Source organism: Hippocampus zosterae, chromosome 19, assembly GCF_025434085.1.
Source record: "Hippocampus zosterae strain Florida chromosome 19, ASM2543408v3, whole genome shotgun sequence".
In the NCBI taxonomy this organism is placed as follows: domain Eukaryota; kingdom Metazoa; phylum Chordata; class Actinopteri; order Syngnathiformes; family Syngnathidae; genus Hippocampus; species Hippocampus zosterae.
Window position 1 is genome coordinate 1,184,963 of NC_067469.1, and position 24,022 is coordinate 1,208,984.

Consider the following 24,022-nt stretch of genomic DNA (forward strand, 5'->3'; position numbering starts at 1 on the left):
AAAAGACACAGAGACAAATCGACAATAACATCATCATAGCCCGATATTATACCATCTTCCAGTTTTGCAAACGTTAAGACTCTCGCGCGTCCTCTCGTGGTACCACAAGAACACTACAACTTTTAAGTGTCAAAGTACAATACATCTGATGGGCCAGATGACAACTGAATTTGACATTCATTCATTCATTGATGCTCTCTTGAAATAAAGACACGTTATTGATCTGTGTTGGAAACATGTGGATAGGATCATAAAAATAATTTTGTTCAGCACCATTATGGAGAGTGGTCCTAAATCGATCGCGAGGTATTTGGAGGGTCATGGGAAAAATATTTTTATATCAGCGTGCGTGTTATTAATATTCTACATTTTTATGTTAATGCACACTGCACCCTAATCATCCTATCAGTCCCACTTTTACAAAAAAAAGTTTCTAAAAATAAAATTAAAATGAAAAAAAAAACAGGTGACCCGCATCACCGGAAGTCGTAAGCAATCGGCAGTCTGCACTTGAATCATGGGATTACAAGCGTCGGCGTCTCACTTTTGTTTGTTTGTTTTGTTTGTTTGTCCTCATGCAAAGTTTGTTTAACCTGCAATTGACCGCTGGCACCGGCAATGGGAATCTGAAGTGCCAGAAGAAAAATGTTCAAACGATACGCGTGAGCGACGATAATGACGTTGTTGCACCCGAAGACGCTGCAGGAGGGCGTCCCGTGCCGCCGCGTCAGGACTCCAACTCAGGTAGGCAGCGATTTCCTTTTCGCAAACTCACAAACCATTATCTCTACTTTTCAGTCTTATTCATTTTTATAATCTGTTTATGGCTTTTTGCTCATCGTGGCATGCCGTGAGTGCGTGCGTATGCGTGCAATTGCAGTAACGTGTTTGATCGCGGGAGGTTGTTTGCTTGAAAAGTAGATCTTCGGTTAAGAAAGGTTTGGGTAGCCTTGGTGTGATGCAGAGATAATGAAGGAAAACGATACTGATGTTATGTCGAAGCGACATATAGAATTTATTATGAGTTTATCAGAAACCTGTGGCACATTCGGCACATAGCCTGAAATCGCAGTACCCCGTTTGCCGATGAAAGGAATGACAGAATGCCAATTAAAGAAAATCACAGCGCCTTCCCTGAGACATGCATTTTTTTTAAAATCCACGACATGTTGAAGAATAAGGAGCAGAAAGCAGGCATTTGCATGACTGTCAAAATATTCCAGATTCTTTAAAAAAAAAAAAAGCAAAGAGCAGGAGGTGGCCGGTGTCAAGATTCATTTGCCTTTCATGCATATGGTTGATGTTTTCTGTTCCTCATTTTGTTTTGTCGAATCCCCCTGAGAAAGGTAAGCAGAAAAGATCAACCGTCGACATTCAAATCCCATCGCATCATTTGGCAGAGTTGTCGCAAGCCTACCTTGATGAGCTTCAGTAGTTCATCTCGAACCTGCAATGAGTCACACACATAACTCGACTCGCCGTACACATTCCACAGGTTGACTTGCCGTTTTAATGAAGCACACCAACCTTCTGCTCTGCCAAACAGCCCGACAGCAAAATCGAAAGTCCCTGCAGGACGAGCGCAAAATAAACGTGAAATCACCACAATGGCAGAGAGATGATTTTCACGTTTCTTTTCATGTTGCTTTGAGTTGCGTTCAAGCGGTTTCTTGAGTTTTTTTGGAAAATATGGAGAACGGCTTATGAGATGTCGATGTTGCGCTTCCCCTTTGACGCGAATCGAATACAAAGTGATCCCGGAGAGAGCATTTTGGGCCCATTTGAGATCCCAAATACCGTTATTCATTTTTTTTTGTCACCTGTAGGGAGACAATTTAGTCTTTACTGGAGGCTGTAAATTTCCCCAGTGTGGGACAAATAAAGGATATCTTATCTTATCTTATCTTTTTCATTCATTCATTCATCTTCCGAGCCGCTCGATCCTCACTAGGGTGGCGGGGGGTGCTGGAGCCCATCCCAGCTGTCTTCGGGCAGTAGGCGGGGGACACCCTGAACTGGTTGCCAGCCAATCGCAGGGCACACAGAGACAAACAACCATCCACGCTCACATTCACACCTAGGGACAATTTAGAGTGTTCAATCAGCCTTGCCATGCATGTTTTTGGAATGTGGGAGGAAACCGGAGCACCCGGAGAAAACCCACGCAGGCCCGGGGAGAACATGCAAACTCCACACAGGGAGGCCGGAGCTGGAATCGAACCCGGTACCTCTGCACTGTGAAGCCCACGTGCTAACCATTGGCCTACCGGGCCGCCCCTTATATTATCTTATCTTATCTTATCTTATCTTATCTTATCTTATCTTATCTTATCTTATCTTATTAAATTGAAAATGAGAACAGGAATAGCACGAGGCCAATTTATTTCCTCAGGAATTTTGATCACAGTCACGGTGTATTGATTGAACATTTTGTGTGTGTGTGTGTGTGTGTGTTGAAAGTACCTGAAAGGAATTGAGGATGCAAAAACTGTAGTTCACGACAGTATAAAAGGGATCTTTGCGGTCCGTGATGTACAAAAAGTATCCGACAATCCACGTCAGTCCCAAGACGGGCGTCAAAAAGACCACGGCTTTGACGATGCGTTTGGCAGTTTCCCGGCGGTCTGTCTCGACGCCATCGAGGGGCGGCGTCTTGGTCAGCCTGGCGATGACCACCGCCACGCAACCCAGATTTGTCACAATAATGCTTCCCACCGGGAAGAGAAAAGAGGACAAGGAGCTCTGGAAGGCTTTCCCGGGAACCAGCCAACAACTTTCGTCGTGGTAAGGCGTGTCGCTGTTTTGACAGTATATGTAGGTGGAGCCCACCATGAGCATGGGGCAGACGTAGCCCAAAGTGCCGGAGAGGAACATGAAAACCCGCTTGCTCAGCGGCTTGAACACAAAAACCAAATGGTGGACCAGCGTCACGCTCATGCAGAGCATCCAACAGAACGCCGCCAAGAAAAAGAAATGCTTGCAAACGGCCGCGAATCTGCACCAGGCGGGACGCTGGGAAAGATCCGTGAAGGAGGAAACCAAGAAGGCGCAGTGGGCCAGCAAGAGAAAAAGGGCCACGTTCACCATGACGGTGTGATAGAAATGCGAAAGGTCCGTTTTGACCACCGCCGACCACACCAGGAACTGACTGAGGAGAAAGAGAACCAGGGAGAAAATGGACACCATCAAACCGACCGTGGTGAGGACCACGAGGTTTCGCGGCGCCCGCTCGCCGAAGCCCCACAGGGCGGAGAACGCGGACAAGTGGTTGCACACGCAGCGGGTGCGATTCCCGGCGCCGTTCGCCACCGCGCAGCCTTCTTCGGACCATCTCCCCGCGGGCTCCCAGTACACGCAGAAAGTGTTTCTGGGCTGGGCTCGCTCGCCGAAGAAGTCCAAAGTGATGGTTAGCGACGGCTCGTCCTCGTCTTCCAGCGTGGCGGCGACTAAGAGCGGCGACGGCTCCGTGTGGCCGAAGTGGTTTTGTAATTTATCCGTCAGGTTCCTCACGCCGAGTAGTTTTACCAATCCCGAGGACCCGTTTCTTGTCACGACCACCGCGCTGCCGAACAAAGTCACGCTGCAGTTGCGGGCGGGGCAGAAGTTGAGGACTAAATTGCAAGTGGTCAAATTGTTTTCGTCTCTGTCGATTTGGATGTTTTTCACTAAGCGTTCCACCGCCCCGAGGTAACTCGAGGACAGCTTGTGAACGACGGAGTCGTTGACTCCCTCCCAGGTTGGGGCCAACAGATTACTTGCTGCGTGCGTAAAGTCCTGAAATGCAAAACAAAACGCGGTCGGCTTTGAAAGCGGTCTTGGGACGGACGGAGGCTTTTGTCCCGTCGGCGAGTGACCAAAAACGTACGTGCAAGACTGCGTTCTTCAGGGGAACGCGCTCCGATGCCTCGGCCATCAACTCAAGAATGCGGACCGACGCCGTCAGGTCGGCGCTGTTGCCGTTTGAATTTGACTCGGAACTGTTCAGAAGTCCGGCAAAAATAGCAATCGACGCCTCCGCAGTTGCCCCCTGTCCTTCCACGAACCTCTAGAAACGTGCCCCCCCCCCCAAAAAAAATGTCAGTCAGCTATCGGAGATGTTTGTCGTGTTCCTGTGTGCCTGATCGTTGAATTCTGGATACCCGATGATGCGCTTGGCTCGCCCGTGTCTAGAACAGTTGTTCAGCTCCGCAATTTTTCCCGAAATAGACTCCCAGAGCGCTACATGCTACGCTAACCATTTGGAAACTCGGGAGTGTCGCCGGAATGTACCGCTCGGTTATTCAGAGTGCCACAAAATAGGAGTACCAGAGCACTCGCCGGCTCTTGTCGTGTTCCTGTGTGCCTGATCGTTGAATTCTGGATACCCGATTAAGCGCTTGGCTCGCGTGTCTAGAACAGTTGTTCAGCTCCGCAATTTTTCCCGAAATAGACTCCCAGAGCGCTACATGCTACGCTAACCATTTGGAAACTCGGGAGTGTCGCCGGAATGTACCGCTCGGTTATTCAGAGCACCACAAAATAGGAGTGCCAGAGCACTCGCCGGCTCTCGCCGCTCGAACTGGAAACAGGAAAAATGGAAGCTGGTTTTTTTTTCCAAGATGGCGCCCGAGTAGGCAGCCTTCGGCAAGTGCTCTTCATATCTGTGCTTGGTGGTTGCGCCTTCTCGGCAGCACGCCTGTACCAGCACAGATTTTGATTGGGAGGAATGTCGGCGCCATTGACTGTCGGTGCTGGACAGACCCGGGGCGCTTGTGTTTTTTGCGCCTGTAATGGGCAGCATTTTTCACAACCCCGTTTTGTTCAGCGGAGATGTCGGCGCTGTTGGACAGTTGGCGTTGGTGCGGCTGGATGGATGGCCGCTGAAGTTGAGGATGAGGAGAGAGGAGCGTTGGCGCAGAGCGCCGATGCGTATTTGGAACCGTGAGTCGCAGCTTGGAATTGAAATGGATTTTACATGGGACAGGAGAAGTGGATGCTACAGCTTCTTGTTGACTTTGAAACTTAGCTTGTAGCCGACGTGTGCACATTTTGAGCATGACGTCTCTGATCCACTAGTTAAAGGACACTTTGATTCTCTCCTCTTTCATCTCAAACCGCTTCAAACAACAGAGCGTGTGACGGAAAAGTGGTTAGGACTGCACGACTGTCTGTGTTTTATGTTTTGTGTTGTGTTTATTATAGCGCTTTGTTACAGCTGCCGCTGTTGTGAAAGCGCTACATAAATCAGCATGTATGTATTGTATTGTATTGTACATGCAAAATGCCACGATTGCGGCCTAAGGAGGGGATTAAAAAAAAAATTCAGTCGTCATTTGCGGACTGTGACTACGGCTGGAGTTCACTCGAAATGGAATTGACTGAATTTTCTCGGCTCAAGTGGTCGCACGGCGTATTGGATCATCTGGATGCAAGTACTTCTTGTCAAAGTGCGACGCGTGCGTTACCTCGGCGGCTTTCGTAAGGTTGACCAAATGGTGGCTGACACAGTTGGAGAACACCGGCTGCCAATCTTTTCCTTGACACGTGCGCGACTCGTAGCCGACTCTGCCTTCCGGACATGTGCGCTTAATCACCGTTTCTCCGTCGGGGGTCTTTGGCCACAAATCCCCCTCTTCTTCGCAAAATGTGTCACCCCCTGGCGAGGAAAGATAAAGAATAATTCTTGATGACAAAGTAACGTTCGGATATTGTGACGATTTGGAAAAAAACAAAAGATAGAAACGCTGTCAAGCTAAATGTCGTGTACCATAAATGACCGGAATTTCCAGTCTTGCGCTTTTGGGTTGATCCATGACGTTTTTAAACGTGACATTCACGGAATGGGCGTCCCTCTCTTCTTGGCAGCTGATTGCAACTTTGAAATGGTAGCCCAAAGAATCGGCAGTGGCTGTAAAAAAAAACACGTCAGTTTCAGGATCGTGGAAAGGGTGTGCGCTTCAGACCCTGAAATTTGCAACGACAAGACAGTCCAGAAGTCATTGGTATTGTGATCATTTGCGATATTTTGGGGTTACAGCTAAAATGTCACGCTTCTGCTCAGTTTGTGACCAGCAGTTGGCATTGGAGGGCTCCTCCTCCTCCTCCAGAGTCGCACCTGTTGGTCATGGCGTCATTCGCTTTTCTGTGAAAAGGAGCGTCGTGGCTTTTAGTTTCTTGTTGCGGTTTTCAGGACTGTTCTCGATGTACTTTTCCCAGTTTTCCTCTAAGTGTTTTTGTTCATGGATTCAGTTCAGTACAGTCCTCGACTATGACACCCAAAAGGACTGCAATAAATCAGCCGTCCAGATGTTTGATGTGGATCTTACATTGCATTTCATCTCCGCCTCTGTAGCTCCAGGAGACTTGATAGGTCTCGTTGTCGTCGCGGACGGTGGCCGTGAGATCCACCGTCACATTTTCACTGCTTGGTCTTTTCGAGCAGTCCACAGTCACCGGTTTGGCTGTCATGTAGATCTCTTCGGGCAGAGGTGCCACTCTTAGTACTGTCGTCGCCGTGTGACTGAACGTCCCGCTGGTGAATTCGCATTCATACACGCCTGCGGTGATGAGCAGACACAAATGGTCACTCGTCATACAAAAAAAAAACAGCTTTTCCTTCAACAGTTGTATGGATGTGCGTCGCAGAACATTGACCTGCCCAGAGACTTGTTACGCTTCGAAGTGTGACGGCAGTGCAAGACTTGTGTTCTTCCGTGGCGCAGTTTGAATGCAGCTTGACCACGCTGCCGTTGTGAAGCTCAAAGGGCTCGTTGCGCTTGATTCTCCAACCCGAGCTGTTCGACGCCTCCTCAAAAGTGCATTTCAGTGTCGACTCAGACCGGTGTGGTAGGAAAGCTTCCTTCGGCTCGATGGTCACCAACCCTACGAGAGAAGGAAAGTCCCGAAAGTGGAGTTGACGGGCGTCTCCTCGAAGCAAAGCCTTTTCCGGCGCACTTCAAACCTCGGTTGACACGATTAAGACCAAGAAAAAGTCCGCTGCGCCCGAAAGAGCGGATACCCCCGCGCCCCAGAAGAACTTTGACTTGCCTACAGATTTGATCCTGAAAACGGCCCCGAGGTTGCCTTCCAAAGTCGACACGACGCCTCGGAGTTTCGCCAGGTCACATTTGACGCTAAGATCCACCTCAAAGTCCACGGAACAGTTGGACAGCCTTGAAGATGGAGAAATGCTCAAAAACCCCAACAGCAAAGATCAATAAAAAAGACTTGATACTAGTCCACCGATACTGTGTTGCGTTTCGATATGTCACACCAGTGATATGTCATGAAATATGATCGATGTTGTTCAAGTACCGTACCTCAGGCCGATAATGTTCAGGCGCTGAAAACCGTGAAGTTCTTGAAAGGCCGTATGAAGCTTTCAAAAGAAAATCAGGAAGAATTGCATTTTAAGTTTATATATATATCAAGTATATATCATATTGTGTACCTGTTGAGTTTTGTTTGAATCCCACGTGGTTCCTGTCAGTGTTCCTGTTCCAGTGAGTTGTACTGTCGAGATGACAAAGGGAGATTTTGTTCAGTTCAAACCTCGCCATCCTCATCATCCGAGAGGATTCCCGTAAAGTCCGTCCGGAGGTTGGCTCAGCGGTCCTCCGTTATACCTTGGACCTTGGCAATGCAAACCGATGCGATTGCCAAGACGTTGCGTTTGCACGGAGCGTCACTGCAGCAGTTGAGCTTGTCGCACACCTCGCTGCTCCAAATGTAGCCATTGGCACAGTTGCAAGTGTGCTCACCTTCCACAGCTACGCACTCTGGAACAGGAACACGGGTTGTTTTTTGACATACGGTACTGAACTGAAAAAAAACCCCCCAAAACCCAACCCAAAAATATTTTCCATCCTAGTGGCAGTAGATTTCGACTCTCCGTCGTCCCTTGCCGTAGGACAAAACAAGTTCATCTGTAATTTGGAGGATGTACCTGCAACTATTTTACTGCCAACAAGCGTCCGTCTTCCACTGGCATCGGTCAGCTGGGGGTTGGAAAATCTTTTGAAGTGAAACTTGGCCGTTGGACCGGAAATGTGAATCCGCTTTTCTAAAAAAAAATATTGGTGGAACGTATGAGCAGTTCATATGAAGGACATGAAAACTGAAGTGTTTGTAATACATACCATCGGCACAAGCCTGCAAATCAAACAAACAATATATTTAGAAATGACTTACTACATATCCACTATTCCACTATTTGTTTAAAACAAGAAAATAAACAAAAAATTGGGACTTTTTTAAAAGGTGACTCTGTTGTTGGCCCTTTTCCACTGCACTTGTAATCGTGCAAGTCCCTGACTGCTATGCTAAGTTGCCTAGCAGTTGCTTCCAGTGCATGATTAAAATTCTTATTTTGACGCTTGACGATGACGTCATGACGTCGCTCCTACTTGGCTCTCTTCCGGTGGAAAATTTCCCCAGTGTGGGACAAATAAAGGATAGAAACAATCAATGTGAAGAAGCATCATTACCTGATAGCACGTGGCTAAAAATCCCAGCAGATACACTAACACGGTTGACGACATTGTGTTCCTAATGGAGAAATATCACAATTCAATCAGCAACGCATCACAATTAGAGGAGAAGGCTGCACACTGAGGCTTGTTGTCACGCTGCAAGCATCTTCACCGCCAGAGGGCGCAATTGTCCATTGTTGAACCGACACCGAGCGCAGCCGACAACAATTGAATTTATTGTATCTACCCGGTAGTCCAGTGGTTACCACGTCGGCTTCACAGTGCAGAGGTACCGGGTTCGATTCCAGCTCCGGCCTCCCTGTGTGGAGTTTGCATGTTCTCCCCGGGCCTGCGTGGGTTTTCTCCGGGTGCTCCGGTTTCCTCCCACATTCCAAAAACATGCATGGCAGGCTGATTGAACACTCTAAATTGTCCCTAGGTGTGAGTGTGAGTGCAAAATGGTTGTTCGTTTCTGTGTGCCCTGCGATTGGCTGGCAACCGATTCAGGGTGTCCCCAGCCTACTGCCCGAAGACAGCTGGGATAGGATCCAGCACCCTAGTGAGGATCAAGCGGCTCGGAAGATGAATGTATCTACCCCATCATGCTTTAGGAACCTTTTGTACCCTAAGACGAATCATTTTACCGACTTAAAACGAAGACAGTCCTACTTTACCCCAAAAGTGCACTCCAAGTATAATGTCGATCTGGTCTAATCATTAAACAGAAGGGTGAGGCTGAATTTGTTTTCCTGCTTCTCGAAACAGTGCTGCATTCACTCTTCTCCCCAGCTGCGATGCCACAAAGTTTGAATTGAGCAGGCCACACTCACCTCATAGCTTGTTGCCTCACAACATGGTTACGTGTTTTGTGTGTGACAGTACTTTTATTCAAATAGACACGCATCCTATTCTGTGCATTTACGTCAGTTTATAACCGCACTGTGGGACGCGGACAAAATCTCACCTACGGAGAAATACAATCATGTGCAGGACCACTAAATAATTATGGATAGATATTAGCGACAAAAACGGGATACTTGAGTAGACGGGTATACTAATAAACTATTGATTTGCGTGTATTGGTACATCCCATCGTGCTGACTCGGGCTCCCTGGCCCTCGTAATTGAAGCCACGTGTCTCGAATTTGGCTCTTAAACTTGGACAGCAATTTAAAATTGAACCGGCAAATTGGTGCCGGTGTTAAGTCAAATCCTAATTTCCTCCGTGAACGTCTATCAAGTCATACCCGAGGGATCGCTTTGCGCAGATCGTCCCTTCCCCTGCAAATTTCCGCCACAGCATCGTTGCTACAGATGAATAGAACTTCTTTAACTTTCAGGGCAAGCTAAGTTGCATGAACGTTATCCACGGAAAGAAACGATGCTCACCTTTCAGCAGCAACTGGTGTCGAGAAGCATACCTCGAATGCGCCGTCCGTCCAAGTTTTGATCCAAATTCATGACGGCGGTGGAGATGCTCTTGTGGCCTTTGTACCGAATCACCCGTCACAATTTGCATGTTTCATGACAGAATCGCTCGTACGGTCTTTTCATTATTTACAACGGGCTTAATATTTGACTACCAAAATCCAATTTTCACCTTCGGGATCTCACACAGAAGCTGCCAAATATAAGATAAGATAAGATAAGATAAGAAACCCTTTATTAGTCTCGCAATGGAGAAATTCCCAATTCACAGCAGCAAAGTTATGAAAGGAAGAAGTAGAACAACAAAATATAGGAGCTGCTGGAAAGGCAGCCACTCTCGCGGCGCCATTTTGAAGTCAAAATAACCCAAAAAAACACAACACAACACATAGGACACAGACAGTCGTGCGATCTTCACCAATTTTCTGCATACACTTTGTTGTCTGAAGCAGTTATGGATGAAAGAGGAGAGGATCAAAGTGTCCTTTCACCAGTGGATCAGAGGTGAAAATGTGCACACGTCTGCTACAAGCTAAGTTTTGAAAGCAAACACGAAGCTGTAGCATCCATTGACGAAAAGAGATTAGTTCACTTTTCCTGTCCCACGTAATCCGCTTCAAACTCCAAGTCGCGACTCCCAGCTCCAAATCCGCATCGGCGCTCCGCGCTAACGCTCCTTTCTTCTCATCGTCGGCTCCTCAAGCCTTACATCCATCCAGCCGCAGACCGTTCAACAGCACCGATCTCTCCGCTGAACAAAGCGGGGCTGTGAAAAATGCTGCCCATTACAGGCGCAAGACACAAGCGCCCTGGGACTGTCCAACAACGACAGTCAAAAACAGTGCTGGTATAGCCTTGATGCCGAGAAGGTGCAACCACCAAGCACAGCGTCTCCCCCTTGATGAATGTCGTGGCCAAAAAATGCTCAAAAACATAGTTTTTGTTTTTCTCACTCTCGAGACTTCCGCTTTTTTAGCCACATACGCAGCAAAAGAAATGGATGACCGCATCATTTGGTCTTTGTTCATTGACATTTATGAGAACACAATGACAGAGTGTGGCACGCAATAAAAGACATTTCGTATCAATAAGGCCGTATAAATGATCACTCAATCGTACACATTCATTGACATTAGAAAACATCATACAACACGATCATCAACATTCAGGAGTCTCGAGACTCTGTCGACAGTATTATTCAACGAAAAATCGAAAATCTTCCTCTCTGTCCCCATCTGAATGCCTCTGATTTTATTTCAAAGTATTAATTCGTACCTGGTCAAAACTAGCCAATCGGACGACTCGAGAGACAAAAGGCGTCACCAAGATTTGCTTCAGTCTTTTGCTCGCATTGCACAGCTGCTCACGGAGGCTCGCTGTTGCAAAGGAGACAATTACAGTTTCTTGGCCGCTTACAGTATTTAACCATGGCGAGCGAGAGAGGTTAAGCAAAGGAGGAATTGCGACGGGGCCTTCCGGCCCAGCGCCGCCCTTTTTCACAGCACGTCATCTAAACATAAAAATCTCCCAAGCCTTTTTGTACGATCGGATGGAGTCACCGTTGTAGTTCTTCGCATCTGCCGTGGCCATCGTCGTAAAAAGCACTCGCGGTGCCTGACGGCGATCTGTCATGTCCAACTTTTGGAGCTTGCAGAATGTTGACAGACATTGATCTGTCCTGACGGAATGTTGACTTGGAAACCTTCATTTGATTACAGCGCTCCATCTTTCGCCAACTGTCCTGCGTGGAACAGTCGCGCGACGTCCGGCGCTCTGTCACCGTTCGCATCGGACCATCGGGTAAGTCGATGACCTCTTTTATGTTTTACTGAATTGTGTATTCCAAACAAACATCAAACTGGTAGCTTTTCATATCTGGCAATACTCCATCATGAGTAAGTAATGCTATTGTTTTGTGTTTTTGGTTATTGTAAAGTGTCCTTGGGTGTCTTGAAAGGAGCAAATATGGAGACTAGATCCGCCGGCACACTGTAGCAGAATATCGTGACTCGTGTGGGCCGCGTAGAACGTATTATCGGAAGGCAAATTTGAAAGAGGACAATAGGACAGCAGTATGAAAGTACTTGAGAAGTAGAATAACAATCTTGCAAACAAGATTTGGCGACCGTTTGTCGCTAGGTCAACTGGAGCAGAGATGCAGGTGCAGCGGTCATCGAGACCAACCGGCGTGAGATGATGCACTGACATCAGAAGACACGTTGTTACCGCCTGTAAAGAAAAAAAAACAAAAACGCGTCAACAAAGTAGACCAGACAAAAAAAGGTAACCAGTCGTTGGTGTTTTGACTTTGTGAAGTGTGCCGTGACTTGCTGGTATCGAATGCACTTTGACTTTGGCTTCCGTTTTCAGTAGTGGCAAGATGTTCATGTTGTCGTTTTTAAGTCCAGTTTTGGACTCGGGGAAGTATTGCACAGTTATTTAAAAAAATAAAAAAATAGTAGTTATACCTCCTCGTCCAATGTTCTTAAAAGCTTGCAAGATACTTGATGAATTTCCAGTACTGGTGATCTAAAAGTATTGACAGAACCCCACATGAGTACTTTATTGGAGAAAGGATATGTGAGCTGCTTAGCCAAATCATTTGCGTGAATGGCGTTATTACCTTTGTCCCACTTCCAGAAGTAGCTTGGGAGAATCTGATAAATGGCCTTGCGATTTCTGTCCGCACCTGAAAAGGTTGGGGTACAAAATATGAGCGATTGATTGTGCAACCTCGGTCAGATGACTTGAGCTGGAAATATGACTTTTCATGGCACATTGCAAATGATTCTTGCAAATAGTGCCGTGAAGATGAACACCCACCTTAGAAGCTAGTTAAGTTGCGGGACTGCTAAATTGTGATTGTTACGGACATGCTACACCCCCACCCCCCGTTTTTCAGTGACTACAATCGTGCACCATTAGAGCACAAACAATTATCAGACTTTTGTCATCACTTTCTGTCATGTCTTGATGGCTGATTGTTGTCGTCCTGCCATTTCTTTTGTGAGCCGTTTATTGCGCAATTCGTCTTGTTCGTATTTTGTCTTTCTTATTTTGCCGTCCCGGCTTCCATTTGTGCTTCTCCCGTCCACTTGTTTACTTTTTTTTCCGCACTCACCCGGTGCTGATGTAGTACTTTTTTTGGCTCACGGTCTCATGCTCCCTTGGTTTAGCAAAGTATTTTGTTTCCCCAACATGGTTGCAGTGCTACATGCCTTTTCAGTAGATTAAAAGTAACTAAAAAGTAATTCTCGTGTTGGAGGTACCTACCCTTTTGACCAAGAGCGTTCCAAAAACCAATACGAAGAAGCCCTATGTCAAGACAGAGAAAAGAATCGGAAAACTGGTCGGCAGTCAGGTGCAGGGTACATATAGAGACGGACGACCACATTCGCGCAAGTCAGGCGAGTGTAGCACAACACAATCTGCGACACGGAAGAAATCCATTTCTCGAGAAACATCGAGAAATGGTCAACGGAAACTCACCTGCAGGGAGTTGAAGAAGGCAAAGGCAATGTGGATTCCCAAATTTCTCGGGGCGACTAGGGTTCCCACTCCAAGACTCCAAGTTATTCCGAAAAACGGCGTGAGGATAGCTAAGGTCCGACAAACGGCCTCCAATACGTGCTTATCGCTCTCTTTCACGCTGCTTTGTTTTCGTCGACTCTGCAGTACTTTCACCAACACCACGATTAAGATGAGGATGTTTATAAACACAATGAGGAGTGCCGGGATGACAAAGGCCAGCAGTGCTTTCGACTGATTCCAATTGAGCCAGCAGACCTGATTTTCTTGAACGTAAGTCCTCTTCGAAGCGGTGATCGCTATCGTCAGGGTCGCGATCAGCAGCGGTATCCCGTAGCCGAATGTGAATCCCATGATCAACATGGCCGTTTTCGAGGGTCCTCTGCCCAAAATGTTGACCGTGTGATAGAACAGGAACAGGGCAAAATTCAACATCCAGAAAAAGAGGGCCAAGTAGAAGAAATGGATGAAAAAGGTGGCGGCGGTGCAGGCGGGCGTATTTGTTTTGTCTCCCTCGGAGATGCTGGCGCCGATAATGAACCAAATGTTTGCGATCAGGAGAGAGAGAGCGATGTTGACAATGGCGATGTTGCGCAAGTGGGATAGCTCGTCCTTTCGAACTCTGGTCCATATAAAGGCCTCGATAATGAGGCATAAAACTAAAGACCCCATGGAGATGCCCACGCCGATGAAGGTGATGTAACTCAAGATGCGGCTGTTGGGAAAGTTGGGCGACATGAGCATCGAAAAAGAGGTCAGGTGGTCGCACAGGCACGTGACCGTGTCGTCCGCTTGTTCGACGAGCTCGCAGCCGTCGCCGTCCCATCCCCCGAGACCGTCGAAGAGGGAAAAGTTCCAGAACACGCACTGAGGGTTCCCCAGGCCGTCGTTTACGATGTCAAAGGTGAACGTGATGTTGCTGACGGTCGTGTCGGATTGAACCAGGACGACTCTCCCGTTGATGACCCTGCCCGAGGCGTTGTTCTCGTCTCTCGGGACGAGTACGTTATCCAGGGACTCAAAGGTGATCACGGTGAGGTTGGTCTCTCCGTTAGACTGCGGGATGTCGATCTCCACGGTGGAATTAAAGTCCCCGTTGAAGCTGCCGTTGAATGCCGTTTTGTTCAGGAGAATCAAAGGGGTTTCGATGCCGAAGGAATCGTTGACGAGTCGGCTCGTGATGCCCTCGAGAGAAAACAACAGTAGGGAGCTGGTGCTCTCATTTCTGGGAGTGACGGTTCTCCTTCCTAGAACCTCGATGACAGCTTCGGTGTTAAGAGTGTCCCACGCGTCAATTGCCTGATCTTGGGTAAGGACGCCGGTAGTTAACAGGACATCCTAAAAGAAACAAAAAGCGGGCGGGGTCAACTGTTGTTTTCACGTCATTTGCTGCGAGATGAGACGGGCGCCGATACCTCCATAGACTCCTGACTTATCTGGAACAAAACCGCCGTCACAAAGGACGCCACATTGTTCAGAATGGTCACGATGGCCTCGATGTTGTTCGGATTTTCAGTCACTGGCTCGCTCAGTTCGACCGTGGCATTGCTGAGTTCGTCCAAGAACTCTGGCAAAGTCGTTTCAGTCAAAAACTGAAATGTCAGAAGAAAAATGCCCGTTGCCCTCAGTGCCTTGGCTGGACTCAAGCAAACCCATCTAGTCTTTGCAGATTTCTAGTCCTTAAACAGGACTAAAAGGCCCTTTTAGGTCATTTGTCATTGTACCGCCTTAACGTGGGACAAAAGCGGGTCCCAGATAACGCAAATCCCCGTTGTTAGAATGTTATTTGATTTTAAAATAAACAAGTCAAGCCACTCACCCGAGATTCAAAGAGTAGTTGCGCAATCCTCTCCAAGACGCAGGTATCTTCTCGATCTTCCCATTCGCCACTTTCCCTGCAAACGGCGGTCATCTCTCCCACCTCGCCAATATCACAAGGGACACTGGCCATTTCGTTTAAAACTCCATTTCCAAAGTCCGGATCACCGACGCATATGAGTTCACCTGGAGATACGAGACATTTCCGCAAAAGGGCCCCATCGTATTCCGCGCGTCGTCATTTCCCGGCTCGATGGTTACCTTCGCCGACCAACACCAATGAGATGTTCTGTCTGAACTGAGTAAATTGAATCTCTTGACAAGGGATGTTGATTTCTCGGTTGTCGCAGTCTTCCTGTGTGATTATAATGACTTCTTGGATATCGGTTCCAGTATCTAAATGTGCGCAAAAATAGACAAGACGTGTGTAAAGTGAGACAGATTATTGACACCCGTTTAGATTCGAACGCCAAGTCTTTCTAAACTAGGGAGAAAAGCTCGACTGCGTGCCTTCGCATCTTCAATAAAAAGCTAATGAACTGATCTACGCAAGACGGACAATCGAGAACTTTCTTGACTGACTTTAGCGTGTTTGCAGAATTTTCAAGTGGCCCTTCCGTTTTTCTGCATGCAAGTCCTCAAATGAAAATGTTTTGGGCACCCCTGAACTTTACTGAGCCAGATAAATTGGGTGTCTCGCAGTGCAATAACAACGAGCCAATTCAGGAGTTTCGCTTCGCTTCGTCTTGTCACATCGAGGTCGAAATACTGGTTACTCTAAAATGGTTCAATGATTTTGTTGTTTACGATGATACTAGTGCAGCATGTTATACCGGAGACAAATTCCTTGTGTGTTGTACATACTTGGCCAATAAAGATGATTCTGATTCTGATTCTGATTCTGAAATTTTGACATTTCGTTGGTCAGTTACAGCGTGATGGACCGGTCACTTTTCCTCATTTTTCTGTGCTCCCTTTCCAAAATATTTTTAGAATACTTCCGAACTTGCGGAGTTTTGCGACTGCAAAATCTTGTTTTGCTGCTTTTCTGTTGTTGTTGTAGTACCTGAATCCGAGATGTCGCTAAACACCACCCGATAGGGTTCCTGGACAGAGCACTGGAGTGTCACTTCCTGTCCAACCTCGCACACGATTGTGTTTCGGCGCGGGACAACCCGGATTGCGGGTGTGATCCCAAGCCTGACTCTTTGATTCGACTCTTGTAGGAAACTTGACTCCCCATCGAACAGCCGACATTGATATTGTCCTGAAATTAAATCGTATTGGGAATGAAAGACTCCACCTTGAACTAATCTAGCAAGCGGGTGCTGACAATAGAGGAAAAACAATTTCAAATCCTCCAGAGATTTCTTACCATCGTCGGTGACGAGGAAATTTGTGATCGTAAGCGTTTCCGATCTTTCATCTCGTGAAAAGTTGTGGCGATCATCTATATCTTCATTGATTACAATTCCATCACGCGTCCACTCCGTCGAAGTGATGCGGAAGTCGAGGTTCTGCGGTGGTGGGCCACATGCCAGAGTCACGGTTTCTCCGAAAAATACCTCGGATGGTACAGCTTCTAAGCTCCTGCGGCCTTTGACGGGAAACGATGCAAAGAGTGGACAATTATTCGACTGCAGATACATTCCCCCCCCCCCGGACAATGAAGAGAGACGACATGAGCAGGTCTCGAAATGTATTCCAATGAGAACCGGAGTTACTTACTCTCAAACACCACAGGAAACGAGTTCCTCACGTCATTGAATATTCCTACTAGAAGTGCTTCAACAGCCGAGTCTTGAATTGGAGTATTTGCCGAAATGGCAAAGTCGATAATGGTGCTACCAGACCTTTGTGAAAACAGGCGTAGGGGGGAAAAACAAAAGTGACTGCTTGGCGCCGAGACAGATGCAGCAAGTCCGACGACATTGCTGTGGCCTGTGTGACAAAACTCCTTCCGAGAGTGAAACTGAAAGTACTGTTTGGCTCTCGGATCGCTAGCATCAATGACGCTTAGCAATATTCCCGATATTTTGATCGATCGGCACACCACTCGCGGAAAGCTCGCAGAATATCCGATGAAAGGATTAAATGTACCTGATGAGTAAAAGATCCGCCGATTGCAGACCTGGAATGTGGATCGGTGATTGCGTTTCAATCTGTTTGAGACATTGAGCGTGACCAACGGGTGAATTGAAACATGTCGATATCAACACAAGGCACTCATTGAAGAGATGATGACAAATGATAACTTACGGAATTTGAACATGTCAGGAAAACGTTATTATTTTCGTCGTTGAATGAGTCGTCAAAGTCCAGGTCTAAGGTGAATGATAAGAACCTCTCTAAAATACAAACGGAGCTTGTCAGTGCAATTTTTTTTTTTTAAATCGAGAAAAATAGTCATTGCGAGTAACTCGTTTACCGTCTATCGCCGGGGTCGTTGTCGGTGGACCTGAGGAGTTAATAGTAAAGTTGAGTTAAAAAAACGAAAAACAGTTCTCAAACATCCCACTATTTTTTCACAAATCGAACTCATGTTCCCAAAACAACTTTCAGGATACTCTGGTTTTGACGAGATCAACCATAGAGATAAAAAAAACTCAACCAAACCAAAAAAAAAACATCTTATTAACCGAAACTCATCTGATTGTAGTTGGGCGAAATCCGACTTGAGACTTAAGAACGGAATGATCGTTTTAAGTTTGCGATTCTGAAATGTTGCAGACTAGCTTCATTCAAAGTCTATCAGCACAGAGTTCATTCATAAATATATCTTTTGAATTTATTTGCGGCATTTTAGGTTAATTAATGTTGGCGTTATATGCATTCCAGATACATTACTTTCTGTTGGACATGTAGAGGAGTCGCCTGCGGAGAAAAAAAAAATGTTCCTCGTAAACATCACGCTGTCACTCGCGTTATGACGAATAAATAAATACGTTCCGAAACATCTTGAGTGCGGTCGCGCTTACTTGGCAGGCAGAATATTCCGTTTGGGGGAATCGTATTGATGCAGTCGCAATTTTCCACGCTGTCATTGTTGCAGGCACCAAAAGTTTCACAGACCCCGCAAGGCCATAGGTACCCTTCCCCGCACTCGCACTTCTCTTCCAGATTGAAATTTGACTGGCAGACTGAAAAAAAAATGGACGCCGCAGCGTTGAGTCAAAACATTTTGAGAAACAAAAGACCAAGAAGCACGAAACACATTCTCACCCGTGGTCAGATTAAATTCTGTCATGATGAAATCGACGGTGACGTGTAACGGTAAACTCTCCACTGCTTCTCGGAGTCGTTGAATAACGTCTGTTGGCTCCGTCCTGAGTGTCCTGATGTCGAGAACGGTGTCTATTGAAGCTGACCAGAGAGGTACAGGAACAGGAACAGGACAGCATTTTAAAACGCATGCGGTATGATGTAGCCGCCTCAATAAAACAATCGACAGCGGAAAATATGTGTTGGGAACGCTGAATCCCTTCCAGACAAATGTGATGGAAAAATGAATCTAAATGAGAAGAGTCTTACAAATGTCAAGCCAAGGGTCAGACTAAGGACTATGGACTGCACCAACTTCTTGATTAGGCACATCCCTTTGCATTGAATTTTCTCATCACTTAAAGCAGGCGCGCCCGATAACGTCGATTGCGACGCAAAATCGTTCGATGGAAAATTCATTCATCCTTTCATTCATCTTCCGAGCCGCTTGATCCTCACTAGGGTCGCGGGGGGGTGCTGGAGCCTATCCCAGCCGTCTTCGGGCAGTAGGCGGGGGACACCCTGAATCGGTTGCCAGCCAATCGCAGGGCACACATAGACGAACAACCATCCGCGCTCACACTCACACCTAGGGACAATTTAGAGCATCCAATCAGCCTGCCACGCATGTTTTTGGAATGTGGGAGGAAACCGGAGCACCCGGAGAAAACCCACGCAGGCCCGGGGAGAACATGCAAACTCCACACAGGGAGGCCGGAGCTGGAATCGAACCCGGTACCTCTGCACTGTGAAGCCGACGTGCTAACCACTGGACTACCGGGCCGCCCTCGATGGAAAATGAAAGACGCAAAATCGGGACTTTGAAATATGCATTTTATCGGGTTGGAAACATTAAACGGGTTACGTTGAAAAGTGTACCTCGTATCGTTGGCTGCATGACTGGTGGGATCGGTGTTGGACATGGTGGGATAACTGTGGAGCAAAAATCATCGTTTAATAGAAAGGGGCAACCGGTCGGTGTCGAACCTCATCAAATTCTAATAATCAATAAGCAGCTTTGAATAAGAACTTCACATTCGACATTCAGTGTAGATCTTTTCCACCCTTGGGTCGGAATATTTCAAAAACTATCCTCCTGAAATCACATCTCGGTCATGCTAGAGAAGCTACGTCTCACAAGCTCGAAGTTTCCAGAGGCAGTCCGACTCACGACTGTTCCTGCCGCAACCCGGGTGAGGATAAGGAAATGGAAGCGCGGAAATTGGTCGTGCTTGACTTTTTACGAGCCGACTGTGATTTCAAAAGATGTAATAGAAGCTATCCACGTACTTGAAATTGATTCACAGAACCCCCCGAATGGAGGGACGCCACGTATGCAGTCACACGTCGGTATTGTACTGGCGTTGTTGCACGTAGGATGAGTTTCGCAGATGTCACACGGCCATCCGAACGACTCCTCGCACTGACATTCATATTCAGTAGCGGAGCTTGAATTTGACGAGCAAACTAAGAAAAAAAAAAAAAACAGATGCCGGAATGGTTAAATTTCTGAATTGGATGAGCCAGTCAGTCACATTTATTGAGGAGACAAAAAAATGAAGCAAAATTCTTACCCGTGGTAAGATTCCAGTCCAGTCTTAAATCATTTCTCCCAGACTCCAAGATGGAGGGAGCATCCTCCACGGCAACCCTCAGCGAATCGATGAACGCAAATGGCTTTGACGTGTTCACGGTGAGGACCAAGTCCACTGATGGGGCACAGGAGACGTGACGACAGGAATGAGTTGACATTTTGCATTTTGCGGCGAGTTTTCTGCGTGGCCTGCCGGCCTTAACTCGTACGATGAGTGATGATGCAAACTTAGTTTTCATCCAAACAAGAACTTGACAAAATAGTCAAGCCCGCGCGTGCTTAACGTCACACGGCTAAAATATTTAGACATGGAACTATATTTAAATTAAATAAGTCTTTGGAAGTAAAAAGAAACGCTACCTGTGATTAGTTGGGTCGGAGGTGCGATACCTGCCAATCACACACACACACACACACCCACACACACACAGTCAACTTCCTGCTAAACTAAGCACGGCGTGACAATTCGGGCACATTTCTTATCGCTGGAATAATACATATCATGATTGTCATAACGTCAATCACAACCGCGACAAAAAAAGTCGATTGCAAAATAATGATTTAATTTAAATGAATAAAAAATAACAATCATAATAATAATAATAGTTAAATGATGTGAAGGAAAATTGTAAATAGTACTACGATTTATCCATTTTGTGTTCATATTGCATTTAATAGGCGACCCGGTAGTCCAGTGGTTAGCACGTGGGCTTCACAGTGCAGAGGTACCGGGTTCGATTCCAGCTCCGGCCTCCCTGTGTGGAGTTTGCATGTTCTCCCCGGGCCTGCATGGGTTTTCTCCGGGTGCTCCGGTTTCCTCCCACATTCCAAAAACATGCGTGGCAGGCTGATTGAACACTCTAAATTGTCCCTAGGTGTGAGTGTGAGTGCGAATGGGTGTTCGTTTCTGTGTGCCCTGCGATTGGCTGGCAACTGATTCAGGGTGTCCCCCGCCTACTGCCCGAAGACAGCTGGGATAGGCTCCAGCACCCCCCCCACGACCCTAGTGAGGATCAAGCAGCTCGGAAGATGAATGAATGAATGAATTGGATTTAATTGAAAGATGTTTGCTGTTTTTTTCTCTTTCTTTCTTCTTTCTACCTACATTCTTGCTGCTGGAGGCTGTAAATTTCCCCAGTGTGGGACGAATAAAGGATATCTTATCTTATCAAACTTTGAATTGCAGCCGTGCATTGATTGATTAACGCTCCACCCTAATCGAGTCCTCTCAAACGTTACTCACCATTCCTTTTTTCTCTGCCATGCCTGTGGGTTACTTTTATGTCTCTTTTCTCCTGGAAACATATCGAAAGCACACTTGAGTCACAAGAAAATACCAAATTGGATTTTTGGGCAGCTATTTTGTTGTTGTCAATAAATGTTCAGTTTGTTCCATTTTGTTCACCTCACAAACACTTTTTTTTGACAAATGTTTCCGCGTGTCTGTCTCAATCTGCCCGCCGGCATCCACGTCTCGATTTCTTTCGCTCTTGCAATAGCTGAATAATATGTGCATAAGGTAAACATGGCGAAAATAATTGGCTACACGCGTTCAAGAGATTGTCAAATAAATCCAAGGTGTTCATTTGTCTTTCAATCACCCTGCACGTCACCGCAATTATAATCGCATGGATTTTCCGTTCGCCGCACGATAGCTAAAAAAAAAAAAAAAAAGCATCGACGGCAGTGGAAACAAAAAGAACAAAACACCAAATATTTGTAGTTGAAGAATCATTAGCAATGCGTTTCCAAATTGCATTAAAGGCTTACTTTGAAAAACATGTTTGAAGTCTTTGCGGGGTCCTTATTCCAGACGTAGGCGCCCAGAAGGAGAACAACGATGAATTTTAGTACCTTCTGTAATGTCATCCCGACCTGTAAGGGAGCAAACGGAATCGCAATCACAAGAAATTCAAATTCTCTTAAGACAGAAAGCCGTCCACCACGTTTTCGAGAGTCCTTGAAAAAAATAATGATAATAATCATGCCAAACACGTTATTGCGCCTGCCTAGACATATCAAGTCAAAGAATGTACGAAAGAAGTCGTTTCCAAAGTCGTTTTCCTAAGTCGTTTTCCAAAGTTTTTTCCAAAGTTTGTGTTTACCTTTGGTCTTCCTGTTATTGCTGAACGCAGCTATTTTGCCGAACGGCTTCTGAAAAGTCTGTGTCAGTTGCCAACCATCTACTTTATAGGGCTCGTGTCCGCGTTTACGCACCAGTCTGACAGGTTCAGTTGCTACGCGGAGATGCAACAAACACATTCATTAAGCCCTTTTGAGCATTCGAATTAAGGAATTAGGTTCCTTCTTCCTTGATGTTCGGGCTGCTGCTCGAACGCCGCTGCTGTTTGGCTGTGTCTTCTTGCGCTTCTCTGGGTTGGAGTCCGCCGGTGCATCAGCCCAGCCTTCCGTCTCCCCCAGCTACATTTGGAAGCTCAATTTAGACTCTGAATTTTAGAGTCTTCCATTCAGCTGCCTTTGAAATGTGGGAGGAAACCAGAGTACCCGGAGAAAACCCACACAAGCACTGGGGGAGTCGCCGGTGCATCAGCCCGGCCTTCCGTCTCCCCCAGCTGCATTTGGAAGCTCAATTTAGACTCTGAATTTTAGAATCTTCCATTCAGCTGCCTTTGGAATGTGGGAGGAAACCGGAGTACCCGGAGAAAACCCACACAAGCACTGGGGGAGTCGCCGGTGCATCAGCCCGGCCTTCCGTCTCCCCCAGCTACATTTGGAAGCTCAATTTAGACTCTGAATTTTAGAGTCTTCCATTCAGTTGCCTTTGAAATGTGGGAGGAAACCAGAGTACCCGGAGAAAACCCACACAAGCACTGGGGGAGTCGCCGGTGCATCAGCCCGGCCTTCCGTCTCCCCCAGCTGCATTTGGAAGCTCAATTTAGACTCTGAATTTTAGAGTCTTCCATTCAGCTGCCTTTGGAATGTGGGAGGAAACCGGAGTACCCGGAGAAAAGCCACACAAGCACTGGGGGAGTCGCCGGTGCATCAGCCCGGCCTTCCGTCTCCCCCGGCTACATTTGGAAGCTCAATTTAGACTCTGAATTTTAGAGTCTTCCATGGAATGTGGGAGGAAACCGGAGTACCCGGAGAAAAGCCACACAAGCACTGGGGGGAGAACATGCAGACATCACACGGGAAGGCCACCGACGGAATCTAACCCTGCACATCGCTGGGAAACCAGTGCCAGGACTGCATACCACACGAAGCACATCATTATACGCCTTCTTGTCACTCTCTCGGGTGGCGTTCTTTGTTATTCTCTCGTGCCAGCAGGAAGAAAAATGTCTGTCTTTTCTCACACAACTTTACTGGCGTGTTGACAGCAGTTGACTGACTTTCACTTTCACTTGACTTTCAGCTGCTTTTTATGCAAGTTACACGCATTGCTTTTTGACCCGATTACCCCCCTAATACTGAAGCGGTTGAGTATTGCAATAGCTTTTCATGGTCCCTTCCACGAATTACCATTTTAAATGGCTAATTTGGCTGACTTGGGATTTGTTCTTGATTTTACTGTTTGGTGCTTTCTACCGCCTTTATTACCGATTTGTCTTACTGTTTATCGTGCATGTTAAATCGCTCCATGTACAGCACTTTGTATGCAGCGATGGCTGTTTGAAAGCGCTCGAGAAATACTCTTGACTTGACTTGACAATCGGTTCAGGGTGTCCCCCGCCTACTGCCTGAAGACAGCTGGGATAGGCTCCAGCATGCCCGTGAGGATCGGAAAATGGATGGATGGATGAATACCTAAATCGGGTTTTTCATGTCTTGATAGTAACAGTTCCCCACCCTGATACTAAGCGACTGGAGTATATGCTGTATTCCTCGGGATGTCCATTTGGCTCCTCGCAGATGTATCGTTTGTTCTAAGTTTACTGAAGCCAGCGTCGTCATTGTTTTGATCATAAATTGTGTTGTACAG

General features: G+C 46.8%; 2 protein-coding genes across 2 annotated transcripts; both read right to left on the minus strand.

Annotated features, from left to right (window-relative positions):
- Window positions 1-1,209: 1,209 nt before the first annotated feature.
- Window positions 1,210-8,519, minus strand: LOC127592654 (adhesion G protein-coupled receptor F4-like). Its single transcript, XM_052053593.1, has 13 exons — window positions 8,466-8,519; window positions 7,605-7,800; window positions 6,998-7,179; window positions 6,634-6,919; window positions 6,306-6,536; window positions 5,747-5,887; window positions 5,387-5,635; window positions 5,254-5,276; window positions 3,866-4,045; window positions 2,464-3,774; window positions 1,528-1,569; window positions 1,418-1,447; window positions 1,210-1,337 (listed from the first exon to the last, which is right to left on the minus strand). The coding sequence occupies exons 1-13, from the start codon at window positions 8,517-8,519 to the stop codon at window positions 1,275-1,277; spliced, it is 2,988 nt and encodes a 995-aa protein (XP_051909553.1). The 3' UTR covers window positions 1,210-1,274.
- A 3,170-nt stretch (window positions 8,520-11,689) lies between these two features.
- Window positions 11,690-22,306, minus strand: LOC127592521 (adhesion G protein-coupled receptor F5-like). Its single transcript, XM_052053330.1, has 24 exons — window positions 22,185-22,306; window positions 21,850-21,954; window positions 21,323-21,374; window positions 20,440-20,469; window positions 20,060-20,194; window positions 19,776-19,952; window positions 19,365-19,418; window positions 18,447-18,587; window positions 18,203-18,364; window positions 18,072-18,098; window positions 17,653-17,682; window positions 17,484-17,572; window positions 17,325-17,386; window positions 16,953-17,077; window positions 16,600-16,821; window positions 16,291-16,491; window positions 15,486-15,620; window positions 15,226-15,410; window positions 14,822-14,998; window positions 13,368-14,744; window positions 13,152-13,193; window positions 12,502-12,567; window positions 12,347-12,407; window positions 11,690-12,107 (listed from the first exon to the last, which is right to left on the minus strand). Exons 2-24 carry the CDS (start codon window positions 21,946-21,948, stop codon window positions 12,049-12,051), a joined length of 3,708 nt encoding a protein of 1,235 aa, XP_051909290.1. The 5' UTR covers window positions 21,949-21,954; window positions 22,185-22,306; the 3' UTR covers window positions 11,690-12,048.
- Window positions 22,307-24,022: the final 1,716 nt, after the last annotated feature.

What these genes read in the sequence shown, in the direction of transcription:
- LOC127592654 (XM_052053593.1), bottom strand. Translation starts at nt 8,519, where the DNA reads ATGTCGTCAACCGTGTTAGTGTATCTGCTGGGATTTTTAGCCACGTGC. An exon ending in TTTTAGCCACGTGCTATCAG is followed by an intron (nt 7,801 to 8,465) that starts GTAATGATGCTT and finishes GTTTTTTTTCAG; the next exon opens with TTCAGTACCGTATGTCAAAA. An exon ending in AGTTCTTCTGGGGCGCGGGG is followed by an intron (nt 6,920 to 6,997) that starts GTATCCGCTCTT and finishes GCGCCGGAAAAG; the next exon opens with GCTTTGCTTCGAGGAGACGC.
- LOC127592521 (XM_052053330.1), bottom strand. Translation starts at nt 21,948, where the DNA reads ATGACATTACAGAAGGTACTAAAATTCATCGTTGTTCTCCTTCTGGGC. An exon ending in GTTCTGTGAATCAATTTCAA is followed by an intron (nt 19,419 to 19,775) that starts GTACGTGGATAG and finishes TTTGCTCCACAG; the next exon opens with TTATCCCACCATGTCCAACA. An exon ending in TCCTGACATGTTCAAATTCC is followed by an intron (nt 17,387 to 17,483) that starts GTAAGTTATCAT and finishes TGTCTCAAACAG; the next exon opens with ATTGAAACGCAATCACCGAT.